The 26076-nt window shown below is 44.7% G+C and overlaps 1 protein-coding gene across 3 annotated transcripts in view; it reads left to right on the top strand.

Moving 5' to 3' along the window:
- Nucleotides 1–1951: 1951 nt before the first annotated feature.
- BEND2 (BEN domain containing 2) overlaps nt 1952–26076 on the top strand; it is a 57450-nt gene continuing 33325 nt past the window's right edge. For 2 of the 3 annotated variants that reach the window (XM_070067226.1, XM_070067225.1), the window contains exons 1-5: nt 1952–2083; nt 6328–6474; nt 8226–8371; nt 19725–19820; nt 20710–21058. In XM_070067226.1, coding sequence (XP_069923327.1) covers nt 2068–2083; nt 6328–6474; nt 8226–8371; nt 19725–19820; nt 20710–21058 — 754 coding nt within the window. In that variant the 5' untranslated portion in view covers nt 1952–2067. Of the gene's footprint in view, nt 2084–3383; nt 3554–6327; nt 6475–8225; nt 8372–19724; nt 19821–20709; nt 21059–26076 lie in introns of those variants that run through there. The other variant, XM_070067227.1, reaches the window with a different exon arrangement.

The following is a 26076-nucleotide window of genomic DNA, read 5'->3' as shown; positions in this document are numbered from 1 at the left end:
GCATTCAATCCCCAGCTCCACCCCTGATTCTGGCTTCTTGCTGTGTACACCCTGGGAAGCAGCGGATGATGGCTCAAGTACTTGGGTTGCTGCAAAACTTTGTGGAAGACCTGCATCGAACACTTGACTCCTGGCTTTCCCCCGCCCCTGCCCCAGTGGTTGTGGGTAATTTGGAGAGTGAGCCAGAGGGTGGAAGCTCTCTTTCTCCTTTTCTGTCTCTCCCTGCCTGTCAAAATAAGTACAAACTAAAAATAAATATTAATTAATTAATAAAAACAAAACGTACCTTTCCTTTGTACAAGTAAAGAAATTGTCACTTTTCTTCCAAAGGAGGAGAGAGACGGTGCTAAGAGTCAGTGTATGGGGCCAGTGTTGTAGCGTACAGGTTAAGCCATGCCTGCAACAACAGTATCCCATGTGGGTGCTGGTTTGAGTCTTGGCTGCTGCACTTTGACCCGGCTCCCTGGTAATGTGCCTGGGAAAGCAGCAGAGGGTGACCTAGGTGCTGGGGCCCCTGCACCCATGTGGGAGACCCAGATGAAGCTCCTGGTTTCTGGCTCCTGGCTGTTGTGGCCATTTGGGGAGTAAAGCAATGGGTGGAAGATTGATGTCTTCCCCCTTCCTGTCTCTCTCTGTAAATCTGCCTTTCAAATAAATAAAATAAATCTTAAAAAAAAAAAAAAGTCAGTGGGGCCAGTGCTGTGGCGTAGTGGGCTAAGCCTCCACTTGTGGTGCCAGAATCCCATGTGAGCGCCGGTTCTAATCCCGGCTGCTCCTCTTCCAATCCAGCTCTCTGCTGTGACCTGGGAACGCTGCTTTCCCAGGCACATTAGCAGGGAGCTGGGTCCGAAGTGAAGCAGCTGGAGCTCGAACCGCTTCCCATATGGGGTGAAGACATGGCAGACAGCGGCTCAATCCCGCCCCTCCCCACCCCGCACCCACTGCTAACAGCACCAGCCTGTGCTTTGTAGTTCGTATCATTTAATTCTTGGGATCTTGTGAGGGGAGTGCTGTTAAACACATATAAGACTTTGTGCTGCTCTGTAGGAACTTAGAAGGAGGGAGGTGTGTTGATTAGGATTTCTATTTGACAAAATAATTTAAGTGCTAAAAGGGATAAAAAGGTATCTTGCTGTGGGGTCCCAGTGGAGTGATTCATCCTTCTCAAGGGGCTGTAGGAAAGTGTCTTGGTGCGAGCATTATTAGACAGACATCCTACTGGAACAGGCCTTGAAGGTTGTAAAGAATTTCCAGATGCAAATGGAACCTGAAGTAGAATAACACAAGGAATATGGCCATGCGCTATGGGGGTTGATAGGCGTGTTGGAATCATAACTCTGCCACTAGCATTGTAGCTTTGAGCTCTCCAAGCCTCAGATTTCTCGTTTTTGAAACGGTTCGCCGAAATCGACTTCTTACGACAGCTTGAATAGGACGCCGGAAATGAGTTGTGGCGAGCGCTCGGTAAATCATAACGGGCATTCCCTTATGGAGGAAGAAAGCACGCCGCTTTTTTTTTGGAAAATGATGTAGCAAGAGAGCAGAGTAGCTGAAGTCTAGGGTGGCATGGAAGAATTAGTAGGAGTGATTAGGGGCACATGTTACGAGCTGTATTATTTTGGATTCTGTTCCTGAAGCCGGCATTGGATGTGCGCGTGCAGCCCTGAACGTTAGTCTGAAGTCAGCTCTCTAACAGAGCATTTTGTGTAGAGGCAAACATATACATAAATATATGCATGTAGGCATACACATAGTATACATTTGTGTACATGCCGCGCAAAAATTACACACACACATACAATCAGTGGAATGTGAAGCGGGCAAGGCGCCACACTTGGAACTCCTCCCCCACGTCTAAGACGTCTAAGACGCCACATTTGAATCCCTACCCCCCAACTTCTAGATCGCGCAAGCGCGCCCTGCACTACTGCGCAGCCGCAGAACCCTGAGCCTAGTAGGTTGGCCCCCCTTCCATTAGGCGTCTCTTTGTCCGCGGACGCCTCGTGGGCGTGACCCAGTAGGTACTCAGACGCCAAGCCTCAGTTGCTCTGGCGCCACCACCTCACGATGTCTGAACTACAGGGTAAGGGTCCCTCTCCTGAGCTACCCCCCGAGTTTCTGCTTCAAACTCTGATGGGATACGGGCGGTGCTGGTAGACGGTCGCCCGGACGGCTGCCGGATTGGCTGGTCTTTGGCGACGGCCGTCAATCGTTCTACGGCGTCGTACTTGGTTGATCAGCTAACTTTTGGGAACCCGGGTTCCAAGGGCGGGGAATGGCCCTGGGTGCAGGACGTCTCAGGGGTGCACGCGGTTCTAGTGGCCCAAAGTGTCTCCTGAGGCTGGAGATGATCACAGGGTTCCTGGCGTCGCGGGGATCGAGTTGGTTTGGGGCATCTCCGGCGCCTGAGGTGAATGAGGGCTCGCGGCGTCATGAGGGGATCGAGCTAATTCTAAGGCGCACGGCGTCCCGGGGCTCGAGGTGATTCTAGAGCTTGTGGCGCCCGGGAAATGGAGTTGGTCCTTGGGCACGAGGTGCCCTCGGGACTTGAGGTGAACCCGGGGCTCGCGGCGTCTCGCCCTAGCCAATCCGAGGGCGTACGGCGCCCCCCGGGCTCTTGAGGTGAATCTAGGGCTCACGTCGTTGCGGGGGCCTGAGGTGATTCTAAGACTCGTGGCGTCCCGGGATCGAGCGACTCCCGGCGTCCTCTCGGTTCGAGGTGATTCTAAGGCTTGCGGCATCCTGGGGCTTGAGGTGACTTTACGGTTCGCGGCGTCGCGGGGGAGCTGAGTGATCCTAGGGCTCGGGCTCGGGACGCCTCGGGGACTGAGGTGATTTTAGAGCTCTTGGTGTCCCTAAGACTCGAGGTGATCTTAGCGCTTGTGGCGTCCCAGGGGATTGAGGTAAATTTAGGGCTCATGGCCTCTAGGGTTCGTGGCGTTCCCCGAGCTTCCAACATAACTGGGGCTCAAGGTGGAACTAGTGCTCCTGGCGGTTTCGTAGCTTGCAGCGTTCAAGGGCTCTAGGTGGCAGGTGGCCTTGGCGTTCTCCGCTAGCGCTCACTGAGAGGCCGCGCCTTCTTCACCGGTATGTGGGCCCGCGCTTTTCAGAGCCTCGCGTGGCCATAAAACTGCAGCGGCGTCGGATCGGGGAAATGGAGGAACCAGCCATTTTGCCACACGTCGTACCGCGTGGCGAGTTCTGGGCGCGCTTGTTACTTTTTTTTTTTTTTTTTTTTTTTTTTTTTGCAGCTGCGGAGCCGGGTCTTAAGCAGGGAAGCGTTGAGACTCTGGGGGGTCTGGGGGGAGGGAGAGTGGGGAGGGGAAGGTGGGGGGCGTGGAGAGAATGTGCTGCGCCCTGCTCTGAAGCAAAATAATTTCTTTAGCTGCGAGAGCGAGTAGGTCCTTCCCAGCGTCAAGTTCAGCAGCGCCACGGTGGGGGGTGGTTTCGGTGGTTCCCACCGCCTCTCGCTGGGCGCCGGGGCTTGTGAGCGTTTGAGATTTGGCCACTTCGTACTGGTGCTGATTTTCAACCTTTCTCTTCCTTGCTGGAGGTGAGTGAGGGTTGAGGAAGGACCTAGACTCTCGGACTTTTAGAGTTTTCAGTTAAAAGAGTTAGGAAACTCAGCAGTTGATCTATAGAACGTGTTTTGGGACTGAGCTGCACATTTCGAAGCCTTGTTGGTTAGCAGTTGAGCTAGCACAGACAGGACGGGGGTGCGTCGGAAAGTTTGTGGGGTACCGAATTGAAGTCGTTTGATTTCGGTGCACCGTTTTCTGAATTCATGCCTTTGAGGAATCTTCCAAAAGTTCATTGAAATGCCCGCTATGGAAAAAAAAACCCTAAGTCTGGGCTTCAGTAGTCTTTCTCGCGTCGGAGTAAGCACGCGTTTGTTTGAATTCTGTTCTTCGACGACCGTTTTGCGGGACCCTCCTGCGCTCTCGCTGTTTTCCTGTAGATGAAGATGCAGGGGTGTTGGGAAGGAATTCGCGCGAATATTTCGAGCCTCGTTCTCTCCTGAAATGCTGCAAAACGCGGGGACCCCTGTAAAGCAGGGGAGCCTTGGGCGCGGGCTCCTGGGCCCGGCCCGTCCGCTGCGGGGCTCGGCGGGTAGAAAAGGCCGCAGCTGGGGCTGCGAGGGTGGCGCCCCTCCCTCTCGCTGCCTGGCTGCCCCTCTCCGGGTTCCGAGTGATCGTGGGTCGCAGGGAACGGGCCTTTGCGAGCCGCTTCTGGGCGCGGGGCCGGGGTGGAACGCGGGGCACCTGCGAGAGTCGTTTCGCGCCTCGCGGCTCCGGCGGGCGGCCGCGGGCGCCGAGCGGTGCGGGGCGCTGTGGGCTGCGTTCCGCGCCTCGCTCTGGCCGACGCGGTGGTCCCTGGAGTCGGCTGCGGACGAGGGCACGGTCGCGTGTGCGGGTCCTGCCCGAACGTGGAGGAAGGGATTGGTCAGCGCGTTGGCGCGGTTTGGCTTTCTCCAAACATTGGAGCGGTCTGGCTGCCGGGAGCGGCCGGGTGTCGCCTTGTGTTCCTCGAAGGGGCGCGGGGCTCAGCCCTCTTCTGGGCGACCCGTGCCCTATGCCGTAGGTCGATGGCAAAGGCAATGCCTGTGCCTTGGGTACGTCACCTTCAGAAAACTTACAAATGGTATAATATCTGTTAAAATGTGTATTATGGAGAGTTTTGTATACCTAAAGGAATTAATTGAAATTTTACACATTTACTGATAAACCGTAGCACAGTTGTGGATAGCTTTACTAGCTGAAGTTTGACGAACCTGTTGATATGCAAAAAGCTGCCTTAAAAAGAAATTTTCAATTTTTTTTTATTTTCGCCTGATGATAAAGTCTAAAATTTATTGTTAAATAAGTCTGGTGAAAATAATTTCCCTACTTAAAGATAGCCACCTAGATAACTACTGATGTTTCCTTTGGATCTCAAAGTTAGGATTATACTGTATTTTTCTATTTAACTCCCCTTTTTCTCTTTAACATTTTTAAAAAAGATTTATTTATTTATTTGAAAGGCAGAGTTACAAAGAGGCAGAGAGAGAGAGAGAGAGCAAGAGATATCTTCCATCCACTGGTTTACTCCCCAAATGGCCGTAATGGCCAGAGCTGGGCTGAAGCCAGGAGCTTCCTCCAGGTCTCCCACGAAGGTGCAGAGGCCCAAGGACTTGGGCCATCTTCCAATGCTTTCCCAGGTGCATTAGCAGGGAGCTGGATCAGAAGTGGAGCAGCCAGGACTTGAACCGGCTCATATAGAATGCCAGTACTGCAGGTGGTGGCTTCACCTGCTACGCCACAGCACCGGCCCCTCTCTTTAACATTATTTCACAAACATTTCTAATATCAATTAATGTTCTTTGAGAACATACTTCTCATTATTATTCCATCTTAGGGAAATGCCATAATTTATATAAGCTTTTCCTTATTTAACCCCCCTTTTTAGATATTTAGGTAGTTCCTAATGTTTTGCTGTTTTTGTTTTTTCCCATGAAGACAGAAGAGTGGATGGTGTTTGACCCACAGGTCAGACCTCTGGATATGGCTGACATCACATGATTTCCTTAGTACCATTTTCACAGTCTCCTCACATTAGCTAATTAATTTATTCTTCTGCTTTGATCTATTTCAAATGAATGCAGTGAGTCCCAATTACATTGTAATGTAGTTGTGATGTGTGAGTAAACACTTGAAGCATGTTCTTGCTTTTCAGACCAAGTTTAAGAAATACAAAAGCTCATTTAGATAGCTAATAGTTTACGTAATGTGTTATTTTTTGTATTCATTAAAATGATGTTCTGAATTGCTATTCCACATCTAATTTTTTTGTGGTTACTGATTTCATGTTTTGTGAGATTCAGTTTAAATGTAGTGTTTTATAACATTTACTTTTTCACTTTATTTCTGCAATATTAATTATTGTAAATAGTACTATTTTTTAGAGACTAGGTTTGGAATTCATGGTCATCCAAAGTAGCCATATAACATCGGGTTCATCATGTAGAAGTTAAAAGCACACGATAGCATGGGCCAGGTGGTCACATTTCTTAAATGAGAAGAAATTTACTGATTCAGTGAAGAAATTTATTGCTCTACAAAATTGGAAGTACTAGGAATGATACTCTGTGTGTATACATACATATATATCTCAAAGCTTCATTCCAAACAGTTTGTTAGCTGACTTGTAATGATTACAGACACAAATACTTAATGCAAATTTTCAGCTAAAATATATTTTAAACAATCCATAATCTTATAAAGTAGTTTCCTCTAGCAACTGTTTATGTAACGTGATGTCTGGTCTGCGCTCCTCTTTGCATATTCTTAGATTATATTCTAATTGTTGAAGACAACGAGAATAATATCATCTATTATTATGATGATGTTACGATGGAGGATTCTGAAGCAGAGTTTTTCCAGGACAGCTCTTCCAATGATGATGTGTCTGAACAACTAGATTCTGAAGACAGCGACGGTAACTATCAGCAGCCATCTTAAGTGTTATATAATAATTTTGTTAAATTCCCTTCTAGGGAAAAATTTGCTCCCTGGTCTCCATTTCTAGTAAGTGGACTAAATAGGCCCATAGCATTTGTGTTAGTTATTGCCAGAGGGCTAAGCTTCATGGTAATAATCACAGTATTTGCTTGTGCTTGCCTTTTGTCTTCACTTCTCCTTTGACATGTCTCTTTTTCTCCTTTGCTCTATGGGAGATCATCTCAGAAAGCATTGGAGAAAATATATTCTCTGTCTCTGAAAAATTATTTATGTCTGGCAACGCTAATGATAACTTTTTCGTGGCAAGACAAGTGAAAAGGTAACACTGAACGGACAGGAGAACAACTTGGGTCAGGAGCCCATGGAACAGGGGCCTGCTCTGTGGCGTGGCGTGTTAAGCTGCAACTTGTGGTGCTGGCATCCAGTACCAGAGTCCTGGTTTAAGCTCCAGCTGATCCACTTATGATCCAGCTTTCTGATAATGCTCTTGGGAGGGCAGCAGATGATGGCCCAACTACTTGGGTGCCTATTATCCATGTGGGAGACCAGGATGGAGTTCCTGGCTCCTGGCTTTGGCTGCCATTTGGGGAGTGAACCAGCAGATGGAAGATCTCTTTCTCTGTATCTCCCTCTCTTTGGCCCTGCCTTTCAAATAAATAAACATAAGTAAATCTTTGAAAAGAGAAAGAAAAAGACCACGGAGCAGGTGACATGATTGTCTATGTAGAAAAATCTCAAAGGATCAACAAAAATCTCTTCAAACTAATAAGTGATTATAGCCAAGGTTTTTTTAAAAGATTTATTTATTTATTTGAAAGTCAGAGTTACACAGAGAGAGAAGGAGAAGCAGAGAGAGAGAGAGAAAGAGAGGTCTTCCATCTGCTGGTTTACTCCCCAATTGGCTGCAACGGCTGGAGCTGTGCCGATCTGAAGCCAGGAACCAGGAGCTTCTTCCGGATCTCCTATGCAGGTGCAGGGGCCTACAGCTTTGGGCCATCTTCCAGTGCTTTCCCAGGCCATATCAGAGAGCTGGATCAGAAGTAGAGCAGCCTGGATTCGAACCGGCATCCATATGGGATGCAGGCACTGCAGTGGTGGCTTTACCCGCTACGCCACAGCGCCGGCCCCTATAGCAGTTTTAAGATGGGAGAGGTCTTTAAAAGTTCATGAAAAATATATATTATGAAAAAACTTATACATGTATTTAAAAATTTTTAATATTTATTTGAAAGGCAGAGTCATGAAAAGAGAGGGAGAGACAGAGCAAAAGATATTTTCCACCCACTGGTTCACTTCCCCAAATGGCCACAGCGGCCACAGCTGGGCCAGGCTGAAGCCAGCAGCCAGGAACTCCATCTGGGTCTCCCACATGGGTGACAGAGTCCCAAGCACTTGGGCCATCTTTGGCTGTTTTCCCAGGTGCATTAAGAGAGAGCTGGATCGGAAGTGAAGCAGCTGAGACTCATGGGATGCCGGCATCATAGGTGGCAGCTTAACCTGTTGCACCACAACACTGGCCCCTGATTTTGATTCTTATGCCTCGTTGCGGACACTATAGCCCTTTGGTTTTTAAAGACTCGTTCTAAATTGCTGGTGGAAGTGTTCTTGTTTTGTCATTGTGACATTTAACCAGGACTCCAATTGGAGGTGACATTCTGAGAGCATGTCTATATAAAGGTTATCGAGGTAGTAAGCTGTGAAGTGACTTCTGTATGTGTTGCTTTTCAGGAGCTGAAGATTTTGTAGCCCAAGAAAACCCAGAAGTTTTACCAGTAAACCATTCAGAAAATTTAAAAAGAGCCCACCCCAACTCAGTGGATGATAACCCACTGTGCAAAAAAGCACGATCATCTCTGCTAGGGGAAAAGTATACGGTTTGTACATTAAAATGAAAATCTTTCTTTGCTTTTTTTCTTTTATATTTCTTTGTTCAATTGAGTTTCATTTCATTTTATCTTTTAAAGATTATTTACTTGAAAGGCAGAGAGAGAGAGAGAGAGAGAGAGAGAGAGATGGATTTTCCATCTCCTGGTTTACTTCCCAAATGGTTGCAATAGCCAGGTCTGGGCCAGGCTGAAGCCAGGAGCCCAGAGCTCCATCCAGGTCTCCCACATGGCAAGGGACCAAATACTTGAGTCATTAGCTGCTATCTTCCCATGTGTATTAGCAGGGAGTTGGGTTGGAAGTGAACTTGAACCAGCACTCTGATATGGAATGCCAGTGTTGTAAGTGATGGCTTAACTCACAATGCCACAACATTGGCCCCTACAATTTATATATTTTTTATTAATTTTTTTGATTGAGTTTAAATTCATATGGTGAACTGGACATATCTTTAGTATACAGTTTGAAGAATCTTGATAAATATGAGGAGGCTTCAAAGAACTCATGGAAGACTAGAATGAAAAATAACGCACACTTTCTACAAGTTTTTTGAAGCTCCCTCGTATATATGCCCACACCCCTATCAAGATAGGAACACACTTACCTGGCCCCAGAAAGTACCTTCATGCCTCTTCCCAATAAGCCCCCATCTCTACTAACCATGAGGGGAATGCCATTTTGATGGCTTTTCCATCCTAGATTGGTTTTCTCTATTCTACAACTTTGTTAATAGCTTTGTAAAAATATAATTTTATTATATAAATTATAATCATGTCTTTTGTGTTCATTTCTTTTCCTTACTCTTTGAATGATTCATTTCTTGTCTTAGTATTTCATTCCTGTTTATTGCTAAGTCATATTCCATTGTGAATGTCCATAATTTATTTATCCATTCTCTTGGTGGACATTTGGGTTGTTTTCAGCTTTGGGCTGTTATGAGTAAGTCATTGTGAAAATGCTTAGGAAAGTCTCCTTGTAAAAATATGGTTATATTAAATTTAGGTAAATTTCCAGGAATAGAAATATTGGGTCATGGTGTAGATGAAAGTTTAACTTTATTGGAAACTGCCAAACTGTTTTTGGAAGTGTTTATACTGTTTTACATTCCTATCATATTTTGCTATGTTGATCTCTGAAGTTGAATAAAATAGATTACTAAACCATATATGCTAGCTTAACAGAAAATACATTTATTTGTTTATGTAAGGATGTGAATGTTAGTGTCACAATAAGTAACATAGGCAGTTCTCAACTTCTGTCAACCCCAATATCTTCATCTTTGGGGGTAAAAATATTAATTGCCTACTAAATATCATGGTTTATCTAAAAGCACTTTGAAAATCATGAAGCATTGTACACAGATAAGGTAGTAATATTGTGTTTGTAATTATTAACCTATTAATCTATATCAATGCCATATAATTTTGACTGATTATTAATCTATATCATGATGCATATAATTTTTTTATTAGACAGGCAGAGTTAGACAGTGAGAAAGAGAGACAGAGAGAAAGGTCTTCCTTCCGTTGGTTCACCCCCCAAATGGCCGCTACGGCCTGTGTGCTGCGCCGATCCAAAGCCAGTAGCCAGGTGCTTCCTCCTGGTCTCCCACGTGGGTGCAGGGCCCAAGCACTTGGGCCATCCTCTACTGCCTTCCCGGGCCACAGCAGAGAGCTGGACAGGAAGAGGGACAACCGGGACACTGGGACTGGAACCTGGTGTGCCGGCGCCGCAGGCAGAGGATTAGCCTATTGAGCCATGGCACTGGCCCCGATGCATATAATTTTAAAAGACAGAGTTACACAGAGAGGGAGAAAGAGAGAGAGAGAGAGAGAGAGAGAGAGAGAGAGAGGTTTTCCATCCACTGGTTCACTCCCAAATGGCTGCAACGCCAGAGCTGGGCCGATCCGAAGCCAGGAGCCAGGAGCTTCTTCCAGGTCTCCCATGCAGGTGCAGGGACTCAAGGTCTTGGACAATCTTCTACTGCCTTCCCAGGCCATAGCAGAGAGCTGGATTGGAAGTGGAGCAGTCGGGACTAGAACCGGCGCCCTTATGGGATGCCAGCACTGCAGGCTGGGGCTTTAATCCACTGCATCACAGTGCCGGCCCCAATGATGCATATGATTTTGACTATCTAGTGTTTGTAATGTGACGGTAGTTCAGGTAATTTTTTAATCATTTTAAAATTAATTAATTTATCTGAGAGACAGAGAGCTAGAAGAATAGATACAGAAATATCCTACCTGCTGGTTTACTTGTTAAATGCTCACAGTAGCTGGGACTGTGCTGGGCTGAAGCTGGGAGCTGAGAACTCAATGCAGGTCTCCCTATATAGATGGCAGGAACCCAATTGCTTAAGTCATCACCGCTGCCTCCCAGGGTCTGCATTATCAGGAAGCTGGAGTCAGGAGCTAGAGTACTAATAATTACCCTTTATCATGTATTTTGAAACAAAAACATTGACAACTACTTTGTATATTGTCCTGTCTCGTTAAAAAAATAAATAAATAAAAGGATGGGGCCAGCGCTGTGGCTCATTTGGTTAATCCTCCGCCTGCGGCTCCAGCATCCCATATGGGTGCCAGGTTCTAGTCCCGGCTGCTTCTCTTCCAGTCCAGCTCTCTGCTGTGGCCTGAGAGGGCAGTGGAGGATGGCCCAAGTGCTTGGGCACTGCACTCGCATGGGAGACCAGGAGGAAGCACCTGGCTACTGGCTTCGGATAGGCGCAGCGCACCGGCCGTAGCGGCCATTTGGGGGGGTGAACCAATGGAAGGAAGACCTTTCTCCCTGTCTCTTTCACTGTCTATAACTCTACCTGTCAAATAAAAAAAAAAAGGATTTAAGGTGATTTAAAGATAAATTTATTAAAAAAAAAAAAAAAAAGAGAGATGTTTAAGTGTTCCCTATCTTGTCCACAGAGTGTCACTGTTGCATTATTTGAAAACTCAAAAGCTTTATGTTTGGTTCTTTTTCATGGTTAGAAATATTTGCTTTTAAAGTAACTCTCGTGCCAGACTACTGGAAGACTAGTCTTTCCACCCAGAAGTTTAAGGAGTTCAACTTGAATATTTATGTAATGTTAAGTGCTAATTGCCAAATATGTTCACACTTACCATCACCAAGAAAACAATTTAGATTCTTTTTCAGCCTTTACATACTGTGGAGTTACTCTGAACACATGCTCAAGGAAATATTTCTTTCTCCTGAACTGGTATGCTTCTTTTTATCTGACAAGGATCTTCTAACCATTTTCTTTCCCTCTTTTCTGTATCTAACAGGACACTCATGTCATTTTTGTAGCCTATTTCATTAGCTTTTTAAATTCTTGAAGTAATTTTAGATTTATGGAAGGGTTGCTAGAATATTACAGAGTTTAATTTACATACACTGCACAGCTTCCTTTAATGTTAACCTATAGCACTTAAAATTAAGGTAATTGCATAAGTCTAGTAATCAAAACCAGGAAATTAACCTTGTTATAGCAGGATTAGCTGAACTACTGTCCTTGTTTAAATTTTGTCACTCCTTCTTCCTCTCCTCCATATCGTTATCCTTTTTAAAAATATTTTATTTATTTATTTGAGAGGTAAAATTACAGACAGAGGGAGAGATAGAGAGATAGATCTTCCATCCTCTGGTTACTCCCCAAATGGCTGCAACGGTCCGAGCTGAGCTGATCTGAAGCCAGGAGCCAGGAGCTTCTTCTGGGCCTCCCACACGGGTGTAGGGGCCCAAGGACTTGTGCCATCTTCTACTGCTTTTTTAGGCCATAACAGAGAGCTGGATCTGAAGAGGTGCAGCCAGGACACAAACAGGCACCCATATGGGATGCTGGTGCCACAGACGGAAGCTTAGCCTGCTACCTACAGCGATGGCCCCCATGTTTTTTTTCTCTTCCAGGATCCAGTGCAATATCCCACATTGAACTGAGTGGTATCTCATTAGTCTTGTCCATCTGTTCCTTGTTCCTTCCTCTTCTTTCATGACCTTGTCACTTTTGATGAATACTTGTCAGTTATTGTGTAAAATGTCTCTCAGTTTTGGTGTGTCTTATATTTTCTCTTGAATGGGTTAAGATTATATGCATTTTTAGCAAGACTAACAATGTTATCTTGTCACTGAATCTTATCAGAGATTTGTCTTTTTATTGGTAATGTTAACATTTATCACTTGGTTAATGCAGTATCTTTTGGATTTTTCCACTGTAAAGTTACTAGTTTTCCCCTTTGTGATGAATATCTTGGGTGGAAGGATACTTTGAGACTTTATTAATGTCCTGTTTCTTCTCAACCCATCTATGGATTTTATTTGCAGTAGTCATTACTTTGGTGATTCAGTTTCCCTCATTCTTTCTGTATTAATGGGAATTAATTTGAAAAGCACAGCTATGCTTTATCTCCCACTTATTTATTCCATATATATTTATATCAACATGGACTCATGGATATTTATATATTTTACTTTATTTTTTTAAAATATTTATTTATTTATTTGAAAATCAGAGTTACAGAGAGAGAGAGAGACAGAAGGAGAGGCAGAGAGTGAGAGAGGTCTTCCATCTGCTGGTTTACTCCCCAGCTGGCCAATCTGAAGCCAGGAGCTTATTCTGAGTCATTGATCAAAGTTTCCAGCTATGGCTATCAGGAGTTCTTTCTAGTTGGCTTGGCTCCTGTGGCCTTTTGACCTGCTGCCACCCTGTTCTTAGCCTCTCTCTCTCTCTCTCTCTCTCTCTCTGAGATTTATTTATTTATTTGAAAGGTAGGGTTTGGGCCGGCACCGCAGCTCACTAGGCTAATCCTTCACCTGCGGTGCCGGCACCCCGAGTTCTAGTCCCGGTTGCTCCTCTTCCAGTCCAGCTCTCTGCTATGACCTGGGAGGGCAGTGGAGGATGGCCCAAGTGCTTGGGCCCTGCACCCGTATGAGAGACCAGGAAGAAGCACCTGGCTCCTGGCTTCGGATCAGCACAGCACGCTGCCCGTAGTGGTCATTTGAGGGGTGAGCCAACAGAAGAAGATCTTTCTCTCTTTCTCTCTCACTGTCTAACTCTGCCTGGCAAAATAAAGAAAAAAAGAAGAAGAAAAAAAAAAAAGAAAGGCAGGGTTATATATAGAGAGGCAGGAGCAGAGAGAGAAAGAGAGTGAGGTCTTCCATCCACTGGTTTACTTCTCAGATGGCTGCAACAGCCAGAGCTGGGCCAATCTGAAGCTAGGAGCCAGGAACTTCTTCCAGGTCTTCCACGCAGGTGCAGGAGCCCAAGCATTTTGGACATCTACTGCTTTCCCAGACCATAGCAGAGAGTTGGATTGGAAATGGAGCAGCTGGGTCTTGAACCAGTGCCCATATGGGATGCTGACACTGTAGGCAGCAGCTTTACCCGCTATGTCACAGTGCTAGCCCCCAACTACTTTCTTATTTTTGACATCATGAGATGTTCTGGGATTATCTGTACCTTCCATGCCCCAGTTCCTCTCTTGAGAAGCCCTGGTTCCTTTTATTGGAGAAGGGTATTTAGAAACCAAGATTTGAACACTAAATGTGTTCATTGCTGCCCTTGTCTTGTTATTGATCCAACACCCTCTCAGAGAACAGAGCTAGGAAATAAATGAATGTATGCTAATCCATGCATATACATAAATCTATCTATATATATATATCCATCACTATATATAAAAACTATATCCATACTAATATCCAGTAGCTTTTATTTTCTTTCTTTTTTTTAAGATTTATTTATTTGAAAGGCAGAGTTACAGAGAGGCGGAGGCAGAGAGAGAGAGAGGAGTCTTTCATCTGCTGGTTCACTCCCCAGGTGGCCGCAATGGCCGGAGCTGAGCTGATTCGAAGCCAAGAGCTAGGAGCTTCCACCAGGTCTCCCACGCAGGGGCAAGGGCCCAAACACTTGGGCCATCTTCTACTGCTTTCCCAGGCCATAGCAGAGAGCTGGATTTGAAGTGGAGCAGCCGGGACTCAAATTAGCGCCCATATGGGATGCCGGTGCTTCAAGGCGGCAACGTTACCCACTACACCACAGCATCAGCCCAGTTTTTCTTTTTTTAAAGAAAAGATTTATTTACTTGAATGGCAGAGAGAGAGAGAGAGAGAGAGAGAGAGAGAGAGAGAGAGATGCTCCCTCCACTGGTTTACTCCCCAAATAGTCACCACAGCTGGGGCTGGGTCAGGTTGAAGCCAGGAGCCAAGAATTCTGTGGGGTCTTCCATGTAGGTAGCAGGGACCTAAGCACTTGGACCATCATCCATTGCCTCCCAGACCCACTAGCAGTGAGCTGGATTGGAAGCAAGGCAGCCAGGACTCAAATTGACTATCCAGTGTGGTATTTAGGGATCCCAAGCAGTGACTTACCCCACTTTGTTATAGAGCCTGCCCCAATAGTACCTTTTCTTAAATCTAGGTTCTTATATAATAATTTCATTCCTTATCCCCTTTATTAGTCAGCACTTTTATTTTTCATTCCCATATGAATGTGGCTTTTGGTTTTACTTTATCTCACTTTTATATGACTTCTGAAATCCTTTGGCATGTAGGTGATAAATAAAATCAATCAATATAGATAATTATTTAAAGTGTTAGTTTTCCAGTGCTTAATTTGGCTCCTAGCATTAAACATTGACTCCTTATTTTTATAATATTAATAGGAGAACAATGTATATACAGTTTCCTCTGATGAAAATCAAAACCAATGTATAAAATCATAATGTTGTTGTGAAGTATTAAACTTCTGCCTCTCAAACGAAGTTTTCTGAACTACTGAGCCAGGATTTTCCTTATCACCTTTAATATCATTGGATTAATAGAAATTTTCTTGTGTCAAGTTCCTTTTTCTTTTAAAGATAGATTTAAATTTTTGGATGACAGTTTGAGAGAGAGAGGGAGAGACAGAGAGAGAGAGGACTTCCATCTGCTGGTTCACTCCCCACATGGCAGCAATGATCAGGGCTGGGCCAGGCTGAAGCCAGGAGCCTGGAACTCCATCCAGGTCTCCGATGTGGGTGACAGGGCCCAAGTACTAGGGCCATTATCTGCTGCTTTCCCAGGCACGTTAGCAGGGAGCTGGATTGGCAGTGGAATAGCCAGGACTGGAACCAGCGCCCATATGGGATGCTGGCTTTGGTTTTCCCTGCTATACCACAACACCAGCCTCACGTCAAGTGCTGTCTGAATATCACCCCTCTGTGATAAACTTAGGAAATTCCTAGTTAGAACAATATTTCAAGGTGAAAAATTTGAAATAAAAGCACATTTTTTGGGTAGCTTTTTAAAAAACAGCTGCTCATGGGACTGGCATTGTAGCACAGCAGTTTAAGCCACTGCTTGAACTGCTAGCATCTCATATTGCAATGCTGGTTCTAGTCCTGGCTGCTCTGCTTCCAATTTAGCTCCCTGCTTAATGTTCTTAGGAAAGTGTAGATGACAGCCCAAGTACTTGGGCCCCTGCCATGCACATGGGAGACCTGGATGGAGTTTCTGGATCTTGGCTTCAGCCTGGCCTAGCCCTGTCCATTGTGGCCTTTTGAGGAGTGAACCAGTGAATAGAAGATCTGTTTGTCTGTCTATTTGTTTCTCTCTGTGTGTCTCTCCTTCTCTGTCACTCTGCCTTTCAAATAAATATTTTTTTAAAAAGCAACTCATAGCTGATGAAATGTAGTTAAGTCCTTTCCATGTAGATTGTTGAGTATTTAATTTCTCAATCTTTAAAGGAAATTGGTGGATTTGGATGAAATTTAATGTGTGGCTAAAACATATCTAGAATGTCTTAATTGAAACAAAATGGTACCTTACCCACTTTTTTTTAAAAGTCTATTTTACATGGTTCTGAGGCTTTGTTTTTATTTATTTATTTATTTATTTATTTTGAGAGGCAGAAAGAGAAGGAGGGAGAGAGAGGAAAACTGGAGAGATAGAGATCTCCTATTTGTTGGTTTGCTCCTCAAATGCCAACAACAGCAGGGGCTGGGCTAGGCCAAAGCAGGGAACCAGGAACTCAACTTGGTTCTCCCATGTGGGTGCCAGACCCAAGTACTTGAGCCATCACTGCTGCCTCCCTGGGTGAACATTAGCAGGAAGTTGGGTGGGAAGCTGAGGAGCTGGGATTCAAACCCAGGTACTCTGATATGGGATGTGTCCCAATCAGTGTCCTAGTCCTAGGTGCTGGGCCAAATGCCTGCTCTGAGGCTTTTTTTTTAAAGTTAACTCCTTGATAGAGATTGATGTAAAGCTTGTAATCATCAAAGATTTTGTGAGCTACATACCCCAAAGGTAAAGAAAGTTCATATAAAAGACAGTTTTTTAACCTTTAAAGTTCCTTGAATAAAATGAGCCAAGACCCTTTGAAAACTAAAAATGGTTGCAGAGACTTTCTCAGTGCCACTAGAGAGAGCGCAGCATTTACTGGGGTTCCTCTTACCCAGCCGGGAAGGCCCCATAGAAGTGCCCTGGAGAGGCAGGGAGGGGCTGCCCCCACCACTGTGCCTCTTACCTGAGCAGCCTCCATGGCCTAGGCTCACGATGCTCCTAAAGGGACCATAAGGCTCCTGTCCATCCCCTTCCTCTTAGCTGTCATCCTCCATCCTTGCCTTGAAAGCCAGGCTCCTTGAAGATCATTTATATTTTCTTTCTTTTTTTTATTAAAAATTTTTATTTTATTTATTTTAAAATCAGAGTTACACAGAGAGAAGAGAGGGGGAGAGAGAGAGAGAGAGAGAGAGAGAGAGAGAGAGAGAGAGAGAGATCTTCCATCCGTTAGTTTCACTCCCCAATTGGCTGCAACGGCTGGAGCTGCACTGATCTGAAGCCAGGAGCCAGGAGCTTCTTCCAGGTCTCCCACGCAGGTGCAGGGGCCCAAGGACTTGGGCCATCTTCTGCTGCTTTTCCAGGCCATAGCAGAGAGCTGGATGAGAAGTGGAGCAGCCAGGTCTCGAACCGGCGCCCATATGGGATGTCAGTGCTTCAGGCCAGGGCATTGACCCACTGTGCCACAGTGCCAGCCCCAATCATTTATATTTTCTATCTAAACTGTCTTTCTGTTTTCCTCTCTTTTAATCATAAAATTAAAACCAGCACATAATTTAAAGAAATCTCAGTGGCTGTAAGTGAAACATAGACTTCACCCTCTAAATGCTTGCCACAGCTAGGGCTGAGAGAGGCACAAGCTAGGAGCTCAGAACTCAGTATGGGTCTCACCAGAGATCACTTGCTGCTTCCTAGGGTTTCCATTAGCAGGAAACTAGAATTGGAAGTGGAGCTAGGACTTGAGCCCAGGCACCCTGATATGGGATGTGGGTGTGTCAGGCAGTGTTGTAACAGATGTGCCAAAAACTCATCCCTTGAAGTCATATCTTCTAAGTTCATTTGTACTGTCCTCTGGTCCCTCTCTGCTCAGTCTACCTGAACAATTCCTTCTTCATCAATGGTTCTTGTTCAGTGTAGTTTTGACTCAAAGCTGTGTGTTCATCTTATGCTGTTCTCTTCAGGTCTAGATTCATGTGTGTATCACCACCTGCTATATAACATTTTATAATATATACAAAATTGAATTTGTCATCTATGCTCCCAAACATGTTCTTTTCCGTATTTTTTTCTCTCAGGTTAACTGCATCATCTGCTTAATTATTTAAGCCATAAATCCAGACATTATTTATTTGGCTACTCCCCACTCTGCCCCGCCCAGCCCCGGCCCATCAGTCACCAAGTCTTCATGGTTCTCTGTGTTTAATATCACTGGAGACAGTTTCTTGTCTATCCTGACCACCACAACCTTGATTGAGGCCCCCACCATTTTTAATTTTGGACTTTTCTGAAAATGAGTCAGCCTCCTGTTTTGCATGAGTTTTGATTGTCTTCAGAGTAAAAAATCTAAGTGTGATACTGTTTGCCGATCTAGCCTCCTTGCCTAATACTTTGTCCTCTGAGGCTTCCACTTTGCAGTAAACTATAAGTAGTTCCCTAGATATATCATGCTCATTTGTGCTCTGGTGTTTTGAAGGTACTGTTCCCTTTGTCTTATGTGCCCTTCCACATGTCTTCACCTGGTCAGTGCCTCTCACTTTCAGTTCTCACCTCAGGCATCACCTTCTCTGAAAAGCCTGCCACAGCTGCCAGCCTGGGGCAGGTCCCACTCTCATGGGAGAGCTCAGGCTCCTGGTCTTCCCCGTGTTGTGGCACTGCTCTTAACAGCACTAATGACAGACCGCTGAGCACCGCTGGGTCAGTCATCACACTATAGCTCACTGTCAGTGGTAACACAACACCAGAGCCTGGTGCTTTTGTCCTCAAGACAGCCCTACGAGCTCTTTCCATCCTGATTCTGTACATAAGGGCATTGAATCACAGAGGAGTTGAGCAACTTGCCCAAGGTCACACAGCTAGTAAGCAGCAGAACGCTAGCCTCTGAACCCCGTTGTGTCCCCCAGCACCCGTGCCACTGCCCTCAGTGCCACAGGCCAGTGGCTCTCACACTTGCACACACATCACAGTCACCCAGAGGCCTTGTTAAAACCCACATCGCTGCCCCCACTCTCCCGGCTCCTGCATCCGTGGGTGTGAGTGGGCCCAAGAGTTTGCATTTCTCACAAGCTTGCAGGGGATGGGGCCACACGTTGGGAGTCATTGTTCCCGGCGGTTGGCACTTTGTTGAAATCTCCTCTTCTTGTCTCTCTCCTCTGCTAAGGTGACAGCTCCTCTGGGACGGGAGCTGGCTTTGATTATCGTCCCTGTTCCCAGCACCAAGCCAAGTGGTTCTGACAAGGCTGGGCCCTCAGTAAATGTTGATTACAGTGAATGAGTGAGGAAATGTTTCTGGCCTCTTATTTGAGTGTCTGTCTGGCCTGATGTTTGTGTACTTCAAGAAGAATCCTCGGGTTTTTCTCTGTCGCACGCCTGGTGGGTGCTGGAGGGGCAGTGCTCAGTGGTTTTGCAAGGTTGGTGTCGATCACCTGATTGAAAACCGCTCAGAATCCCGAAGTCACCTTCATCAGGTGCTCTTTCCGGTGCAGGGCTCCCCTGTCTCTAGCTCGTCAATCACGATGTGCGAGTGACTCTCTGGCCCCCCTTCCTTCTGAGAAGCGCGGTGCTTTGGAGCGCTTGTGGCACCTGCGCTTCCCAGCTTGTGGGCTCCTCTCCGTGCCTGCACAGGGTCGAGGAGGAGAGAGTCGGGGTCCTTCTCTCAGCCAGTGTGGTGCTGTGTCACCCCCAGCCAGGCACCAAGCAGCCGACCAGAGGTCTGAGGGCTCTGGTCGTGTCTAGCGGCTAAAGTCTGCCAGAGTGCTATCGTCACATGTCACTTTGCTTGTTAAATAGGAACTGCTAAAATATTTCTTATTGTTATAGGCTCTACGAGGACTTATTGAATACGTGAACAGACAAATTACCCAGCTTTGTGAAATTGTTTCAGAGATGCAACAATCTTCTAATAAACTAAAATGTGTAAGTGTTATGGAAACATTTTTATAACTTTGATAAACCTCTAGTTCCTAATGATACCAACCAATTTGAAGTAATAGAGAGTCAGCATGTTTGTGAGGCTAGCAAGTCTACTGTATACTTACTCCAGTAGCAGATGGAGGAATACAAGGGTTGGAAGGATGCTAAAATTTAGGTTTGATAAATTATGATACTAAGCATTTTTATGTTAATAATCATCATGTCTAAAATGTAATTGAAATGTAGGGTTGAAGAGGAATAAAAACCATGTAATCAAAATACAGCATTTACTATTAACAATGGTAAATGATGTTGCAGAGAAAGTAGGTATGAATGCTTTTTTTTTTTTTTTGACAGGCAGAGTTAGACAGTAAGAGAGAGAGACAGAGAGAAAGGTCTTCCTTTTTCTGTTGGTTCACCCCACAAGTGGCCACTACAGCCAGCGCGTTTTGGCCACTGCACTGTGCCAATCCGAGGCCAGGAGCCAGGTGCCTCCTCCTGGTCTCCCATGTGGGTGCAGGGCCCAGGGATCTGGCCCATCCTCCACTGCACTCCCGGGCCACAGCAGAGAGCTGGCCTGGAAGAGGAGCAACCGGGACAGAATCAGGTGCCCCGACCGGGACTAGAACCCCGTGTGCTGGCACCGTAGGCAGAGGATTAGCCTAGTGAGCCGCGGCGCTGGCTGGTATGAATGCTTTTACCAACTTTTTTTTAAACCAACTTTTTAATTTCCATTTTTACTTACAGTTGATTTATTCTAGGTTGTGACATTTTAGAGGTCATCTGTATTAAAAAAAAATCCAAAAAACAACTTTTGATTGTATATCCCAGGAGAAAGTCTGGGAGCCAAAGAAAAGATTTTAATTCACTCTATTCTCTTAACCCTGGACAGGGAAATCATAGCACATTGCCAGAGGAAAATCAGGAAGCCCAGGCTTGGGCTGAGCCTCTGGGTGGATTTCTTAAGCCCGAAGATTATCCTAAATTCCAGCCGTCAGACTCCAAGGACAGTGCACTGCTTCCCAAAATTGTCTCCACGTGTTCATTACATCTGTGTACCAAACCAGGTAGCACTGCTACCTCATATTTCAAAAATACTACGACAGAACACGAAAAAGTCTTACCACCAGGAGAAACCACTCTGGCAAATAACCATGATGTGAGGCATTGCCCACCATTACTGCAAAATGAGAGCATGAACCCACATACTCCATCATCTTTCTGCATTGTTTCCAATTCTGGTGAGTCTGAAATAGCACACATTATTAAAGGACATCCTTCATTTCCGATTTAAAAGAACATATCCTTTATGCAAACTAGTGCTAATTATTTTCTCAATTAAAAACTTTGTATTGAGATTATTATAGATTTACATGTAGTTGTAAGAAGTCATATAGAGAGATACCCTTTACTCTTCATTCAATATCTCCCCAGTGATGACATCTCATAAAACTATGGTTGTATTTATGTGTGTCCGTGAATTTAGTTCTGTACAGTTTTATCACATGAGAAGGTTTATATGCTGACTACCAGCCAAGATCTATGACATTTCTGTTACCACAGGTTCATTTCTATCACACAAGATTGATTTGTTCTTTTATAACCAAACCCCTCCCCTTTTGGTGGCCCTACCCACCCTCACTCACACATCTCTAACTCTTGGCAACCACTGCTCTGTTCTATAATTTTATAACTTCAATATTGCAATATAATTTGATGCATATAGTATATAACCTTTTGGTATTGCCATGTTTAACTCAACATAATTCCTTGGAGATTTAATCAAGTTGCTGCATGTATCAGTAATTTTTCCCTTTTCATGGCTGAATAGCATCCCATGGTATAGGTGTACCATGTGTAGCCGTTCATCTATTGAAGGGAATTTTTTCCCAGTTCTTGACTATTAGGATGAGGTTACCATGAGCATTGATATATGGATTTTTCTTTAACTGTAAGTCTTCAATTTTCTGATGCAGATTCCCAAGAGTATAATTATTGGTTATATGCTAGTTACATGTTTCATTATTTAAAATGTTTATTTAAAATTTTTCATCTACTTGAAAGGCAGAAAGAGAGAGAGAGAGAAAGAGAGAGAGAGAGAGAGAGAGAGAGAGAGATCTTGCCTCTGCTAGTTCATCCCTAAATACCCACAACAGCCAGTTATGGGCTGGGCTGAAGCCAGGATCCTGGAACTCCATATAGGTCTTCCAGGGGCCCAAGACCCTTAGTCCATTTGTCATCTGCTATCTCAGCATGCATTAGCAGAAAGCTATATAGGACACAGAAGTGCCAGAACTCTATTGGACTCTCCAATATAGGATACAGGCATTGAAAGTGCAAGTGATGACTTACCTGCTGCATCACAACACCTGTCCATGCATGTTTAGTTTTTTTAAAAAAACTTTATTAAGATATAATTGATGGGGCCAGTGCTGTTGCATAGCGGGCAAAGCAGCTGCCTGCAATGCCGGCATCCCATATGGGTGCCAGTTTGAGTCCTGGCTGCTCCACTTCTGATCCAGCTCTCTGGTATGGCCTGGGAAAGTAGTAGAAGATGGCCCAAGTGTTTGGGCCCCTGCACCTGCGTGGGAGACCCAGAAGAAGCTCCTGGCTCCTGGCTTCGGATCAGCACAATTCTGGGCCTGGCGGCCAACTGGGGAGTAAACCAAAGGATGGAAGACCTCTCTCTCTCTTTCTCTGCCTTGCCTTCTCTCTCTGTGTAACTCTGACTTTCAAATACATAAATAAATCTTTAAAAAATATATAATTGATGTCTTAGTCCATTTGTGCTGCTATAACAAGATATTAAAGACTGGCTACTAGAAAGAATTTATTTTCTCATGGCTTCAGAGGCTGGGAAGTTCTTTTCTTTATTTAATGAATATAGATTTCCAAAGTACAGCTTATGGACTACATTGGCATCCCCCTCCCCCCCGATGACTTCCCTCCCACCCGCAACCCTCCCCTTTCCCACTCTCTCTCCCCTTCCATTCATATCAAGATTCATTTTCAATTTTCTATATATACAGAAGATCAGTTTAGTATACATTAAGTAAAGATTTCAACAGTTTGCACCCACATAGAAACACAAAGTGAAATATACTGTTTGAGTACTCGTTATAGCATTAAGTCTCAATGTACAGCACATTAAGGACAGAGATCCTACATGAGGAGTAAGTGCACAGTGACTCCTGTTGTTGACTTTACAAATTGACACTCCTGTTTATGGCATCAGTAATCTCCCTATGCTCCAGTCATTAGATTCCAAGGCTATGGAAGCCCTCTGAGTTCTCCGACTCTTATCTTGTTTAGACAAGGTCATAGTCAAAGTGGAGGTTCTCTCCTCCCTTCAGAGAAAGGTACCTCCTTCTTTGAAGACCTGTTCTTTCCACTGGGATCTCACTCACAGAGATCTTTCATTTAGTTTTTTTTTTTTTTTTTTTTTTTGCCAGAGTGTCTTGGCTTTCCATGAGAGGCTGGGAAGTTCTAAAGCAAGGCACCAACAGATTTGATTGTCTGGTGAGAGCAGCATCCTGCAGAGGGGAGAAACACTTTCTCCTCACAAGGCAAGAGGGAGAAGGGCAAGTTTATCCAACACTGCATGGAGTCTCTTTCATAAGGGCCTTAATCCCATTCCAGAGGAGGGAACCCTCATGGCCTATCACCCCCTAAAGGGGTGTTTTGAAGGGAATACTATAGCAATTTATATGCAAAAATACTGCACATCTTCAATAGACACAATTTGAAGAGTTTGGACATACACATGTCTAGTTTCATAAGAAACTGATTGCTAGCCTGTGTGGCTGTACCACTTTACATTCCTGCCAGCTCCCTATAAGGGATACCATTTACCTGTATTCATGTTTCTGCTCTTTCTACTGTGCTTTCCTGTGATGCTGTAATGATGTTTACCACCACAGTCAAGATATAGAACATTCCCATTACTGAAACAATGCCTCATCTTGCCCTTTGATAATTACATTCACTTCCCTTATGTAATCCTTCCTTTCTAACGTACCCTGTCCTTAACACCTGTAATTATTGATCTATTTTCTGTGTATATTTTCTTTACTTCAAGAAAGTTATATTAAGGGAATCCTACAATATGTCATCTTTGGGTACTGGCACTTTTCACTCAACATAATTTTCTGGACATTCATCCAGGTTGTTGTATGTATGAGTGGTTTCTTTTTCTTTTCTAAAAAAGGCAGAGTGACAGAGTGAGACAGAGGGAGATCATCCATCATCCGAGGCTGGGCCAGGTAGAAGCCAGGAGCTAGGAACTCCATTCCAGTCTTCCACGTGGGTGGCAATGGACTTAAGTATTTGAGCCATCATTTGTTGCTTCCCAGATGGCACTAGCAAGGAGCTGGATTGGAAGCAGAGTAGCTGGGACTCAAACCTGCACTCCAGTGTGCATCCTAGGTGACAGCTTAACTGCTGTGTCACAATGCCCAACCTTCCTTTTTTGTTTTCTAAAAAAATTTTCGTTTATTTATTTGAGAGGCAGAGACAGAGAGAGCTCGATCCAGGTCTCCCATGTGGGTGGCAGGGACCCAAATATTCAAGTCATCATCATGTGGACCCAGGGTGTATGTTAGCAGGAAGTTGGGATCAGGAGCAAAGCTAGGACTCAAACCCAGCCACTCTAATATGGGATGTGAGGATCCCAATTGAGATCTTAATTGCTGCACAAATGCCCACTCTGCCTCCTTTTTACTTTTGAATTGTATTCCATGATATCATGTGCCACAATGTGTTTACAGTTGCCCATTTGTGCACAATTTGTCCATTGAAAGGACATCTTGTTTTTTTTTTTTTTTGTTTTTTTGTTTTTTTTTTTTTTTTTTCCCCAGTTTTTGGATATTAGGAGTAAAGTTGCAGTGGACATCCAAGAGCACGTCTTTACGTAGATCTAAAGTTTTCTTTTCTCTTGAAATCAATGGCAAAGTTGCCAAGCATTATGGTAATAGTATGTTTAATTTTCTAAGAAACTGCTAACAGTTTTCTAGAGTATGTACCATTTATGAGTGATGCATTTTCTTCACATCCATATTTCTGTGTTTTCCTTTCATCTTTGGTGATGCTACAAATTTTCTATCGTAAATTCCTTTGTATTTGAGTAATTTTCTTTAGCTTTATGGTTGTTTTAGATTTCATTCCTGTTAAATATGTCTTTGTCGGGACTGGTGCTGTGGCATTGCGGGTTAAGCCTCTGCCTGGGGTAACTGGCATCCCATAAGGGTACCAGCTTGTGTCCCGGCTGATCTCTTCTGATCTAGCTTTCTGCTAGTGGCCTGGGAAAGTGGTGGAAGATGGCCCAAGTGCTTGGACTCCTGCACCCATGTAGGAGACCTGGAAGAAGCTCTGGCTCCTGGCTTTGAATTGGCCTGGCTCCAGCCTTAGTGGCTATTTAAAGAGTGAACCAGTGAATGGAAAATCTTTCTCTCTGTCTCTCCCTCCTTCTGTCTGTAACTCTGACTCTCAAATAAATAAATAAATAAATCTTTTACAAAATGTCTTTATTTCCCCTATATTTTCCAAGAATAGTTTCACTGGGTATAGAATTTGCAGTTGGGGCCGGCACTGAGGCATAGCAGATAAAGCTGCTGCCTACAGTGCCAGCATCTGATATGAACACCAGTTTGAGTTCCAGCTACTCCACTTCTGATACAGCTCTCTGCTGTGGCCTGGGAGAGCAGTAGAAGATGGCCCAGGTGCTTGGGCCCCTGCATCCACGTGGGAAGACCTGGAGGAAGCTCCTGCCTTCAGATCAGTGCAGATCTGACTGTTGGGGCCAATTGGGGAGTGAATCAGCAGATGGAAGACCCCCCCCCAGCTTCTCTTTCTCTCTCTGTGTGACTCTGACTTTCAAGTAAATGAATCTTTAAGAAAAAAGAAGTTTATCTGCACAATTTTTTAAAAAAAGAATTTGCAGTTGAGAATTTATTTTCCATCAAAATCCTTATTACAAGTCAGTGATAGCTGTTTTCTTTTAAAAAAAATTATTTATTGAAATGAAAGGCAGAGTCACACAGAGAGAAGGGAGAGAAAGAGAGAGAGAGAGAGATCTGCATCCATTGGTTCACTCCCCAAACAGCTGCAAGGGCTGGGCAGGCTGAGGCCAGGAGCCAGAAGCTTCTTCCAGGTCTCCCATGTGGGTATAGGGGCCCAAGCACTTGAGCCATCTTCCATGCTTTCCCAGGTACATTAGCAGGGAGCTGGATTGGAAGTGGATCAACTGGGACTCCAACGGGTG

Source organism: Oryctolagus cuniculus, chromosome X, assembly GCF_964237555.1.
Source record: "Oryctolagus cuniculus chromosome X, mOryCun1.1, whole genome shotgun sequence".
In the NCBI taxonomy this organism is placed as follows: Eukaryota; Metazoa; Chordata; class Mammalia; order Lagomorpha; family Leporidae; genus Oryctolagus; species Oryctolagus cuniculus.
This window is presented reverse-complemented; position numbering and strand designations above follow the sequence as displayed.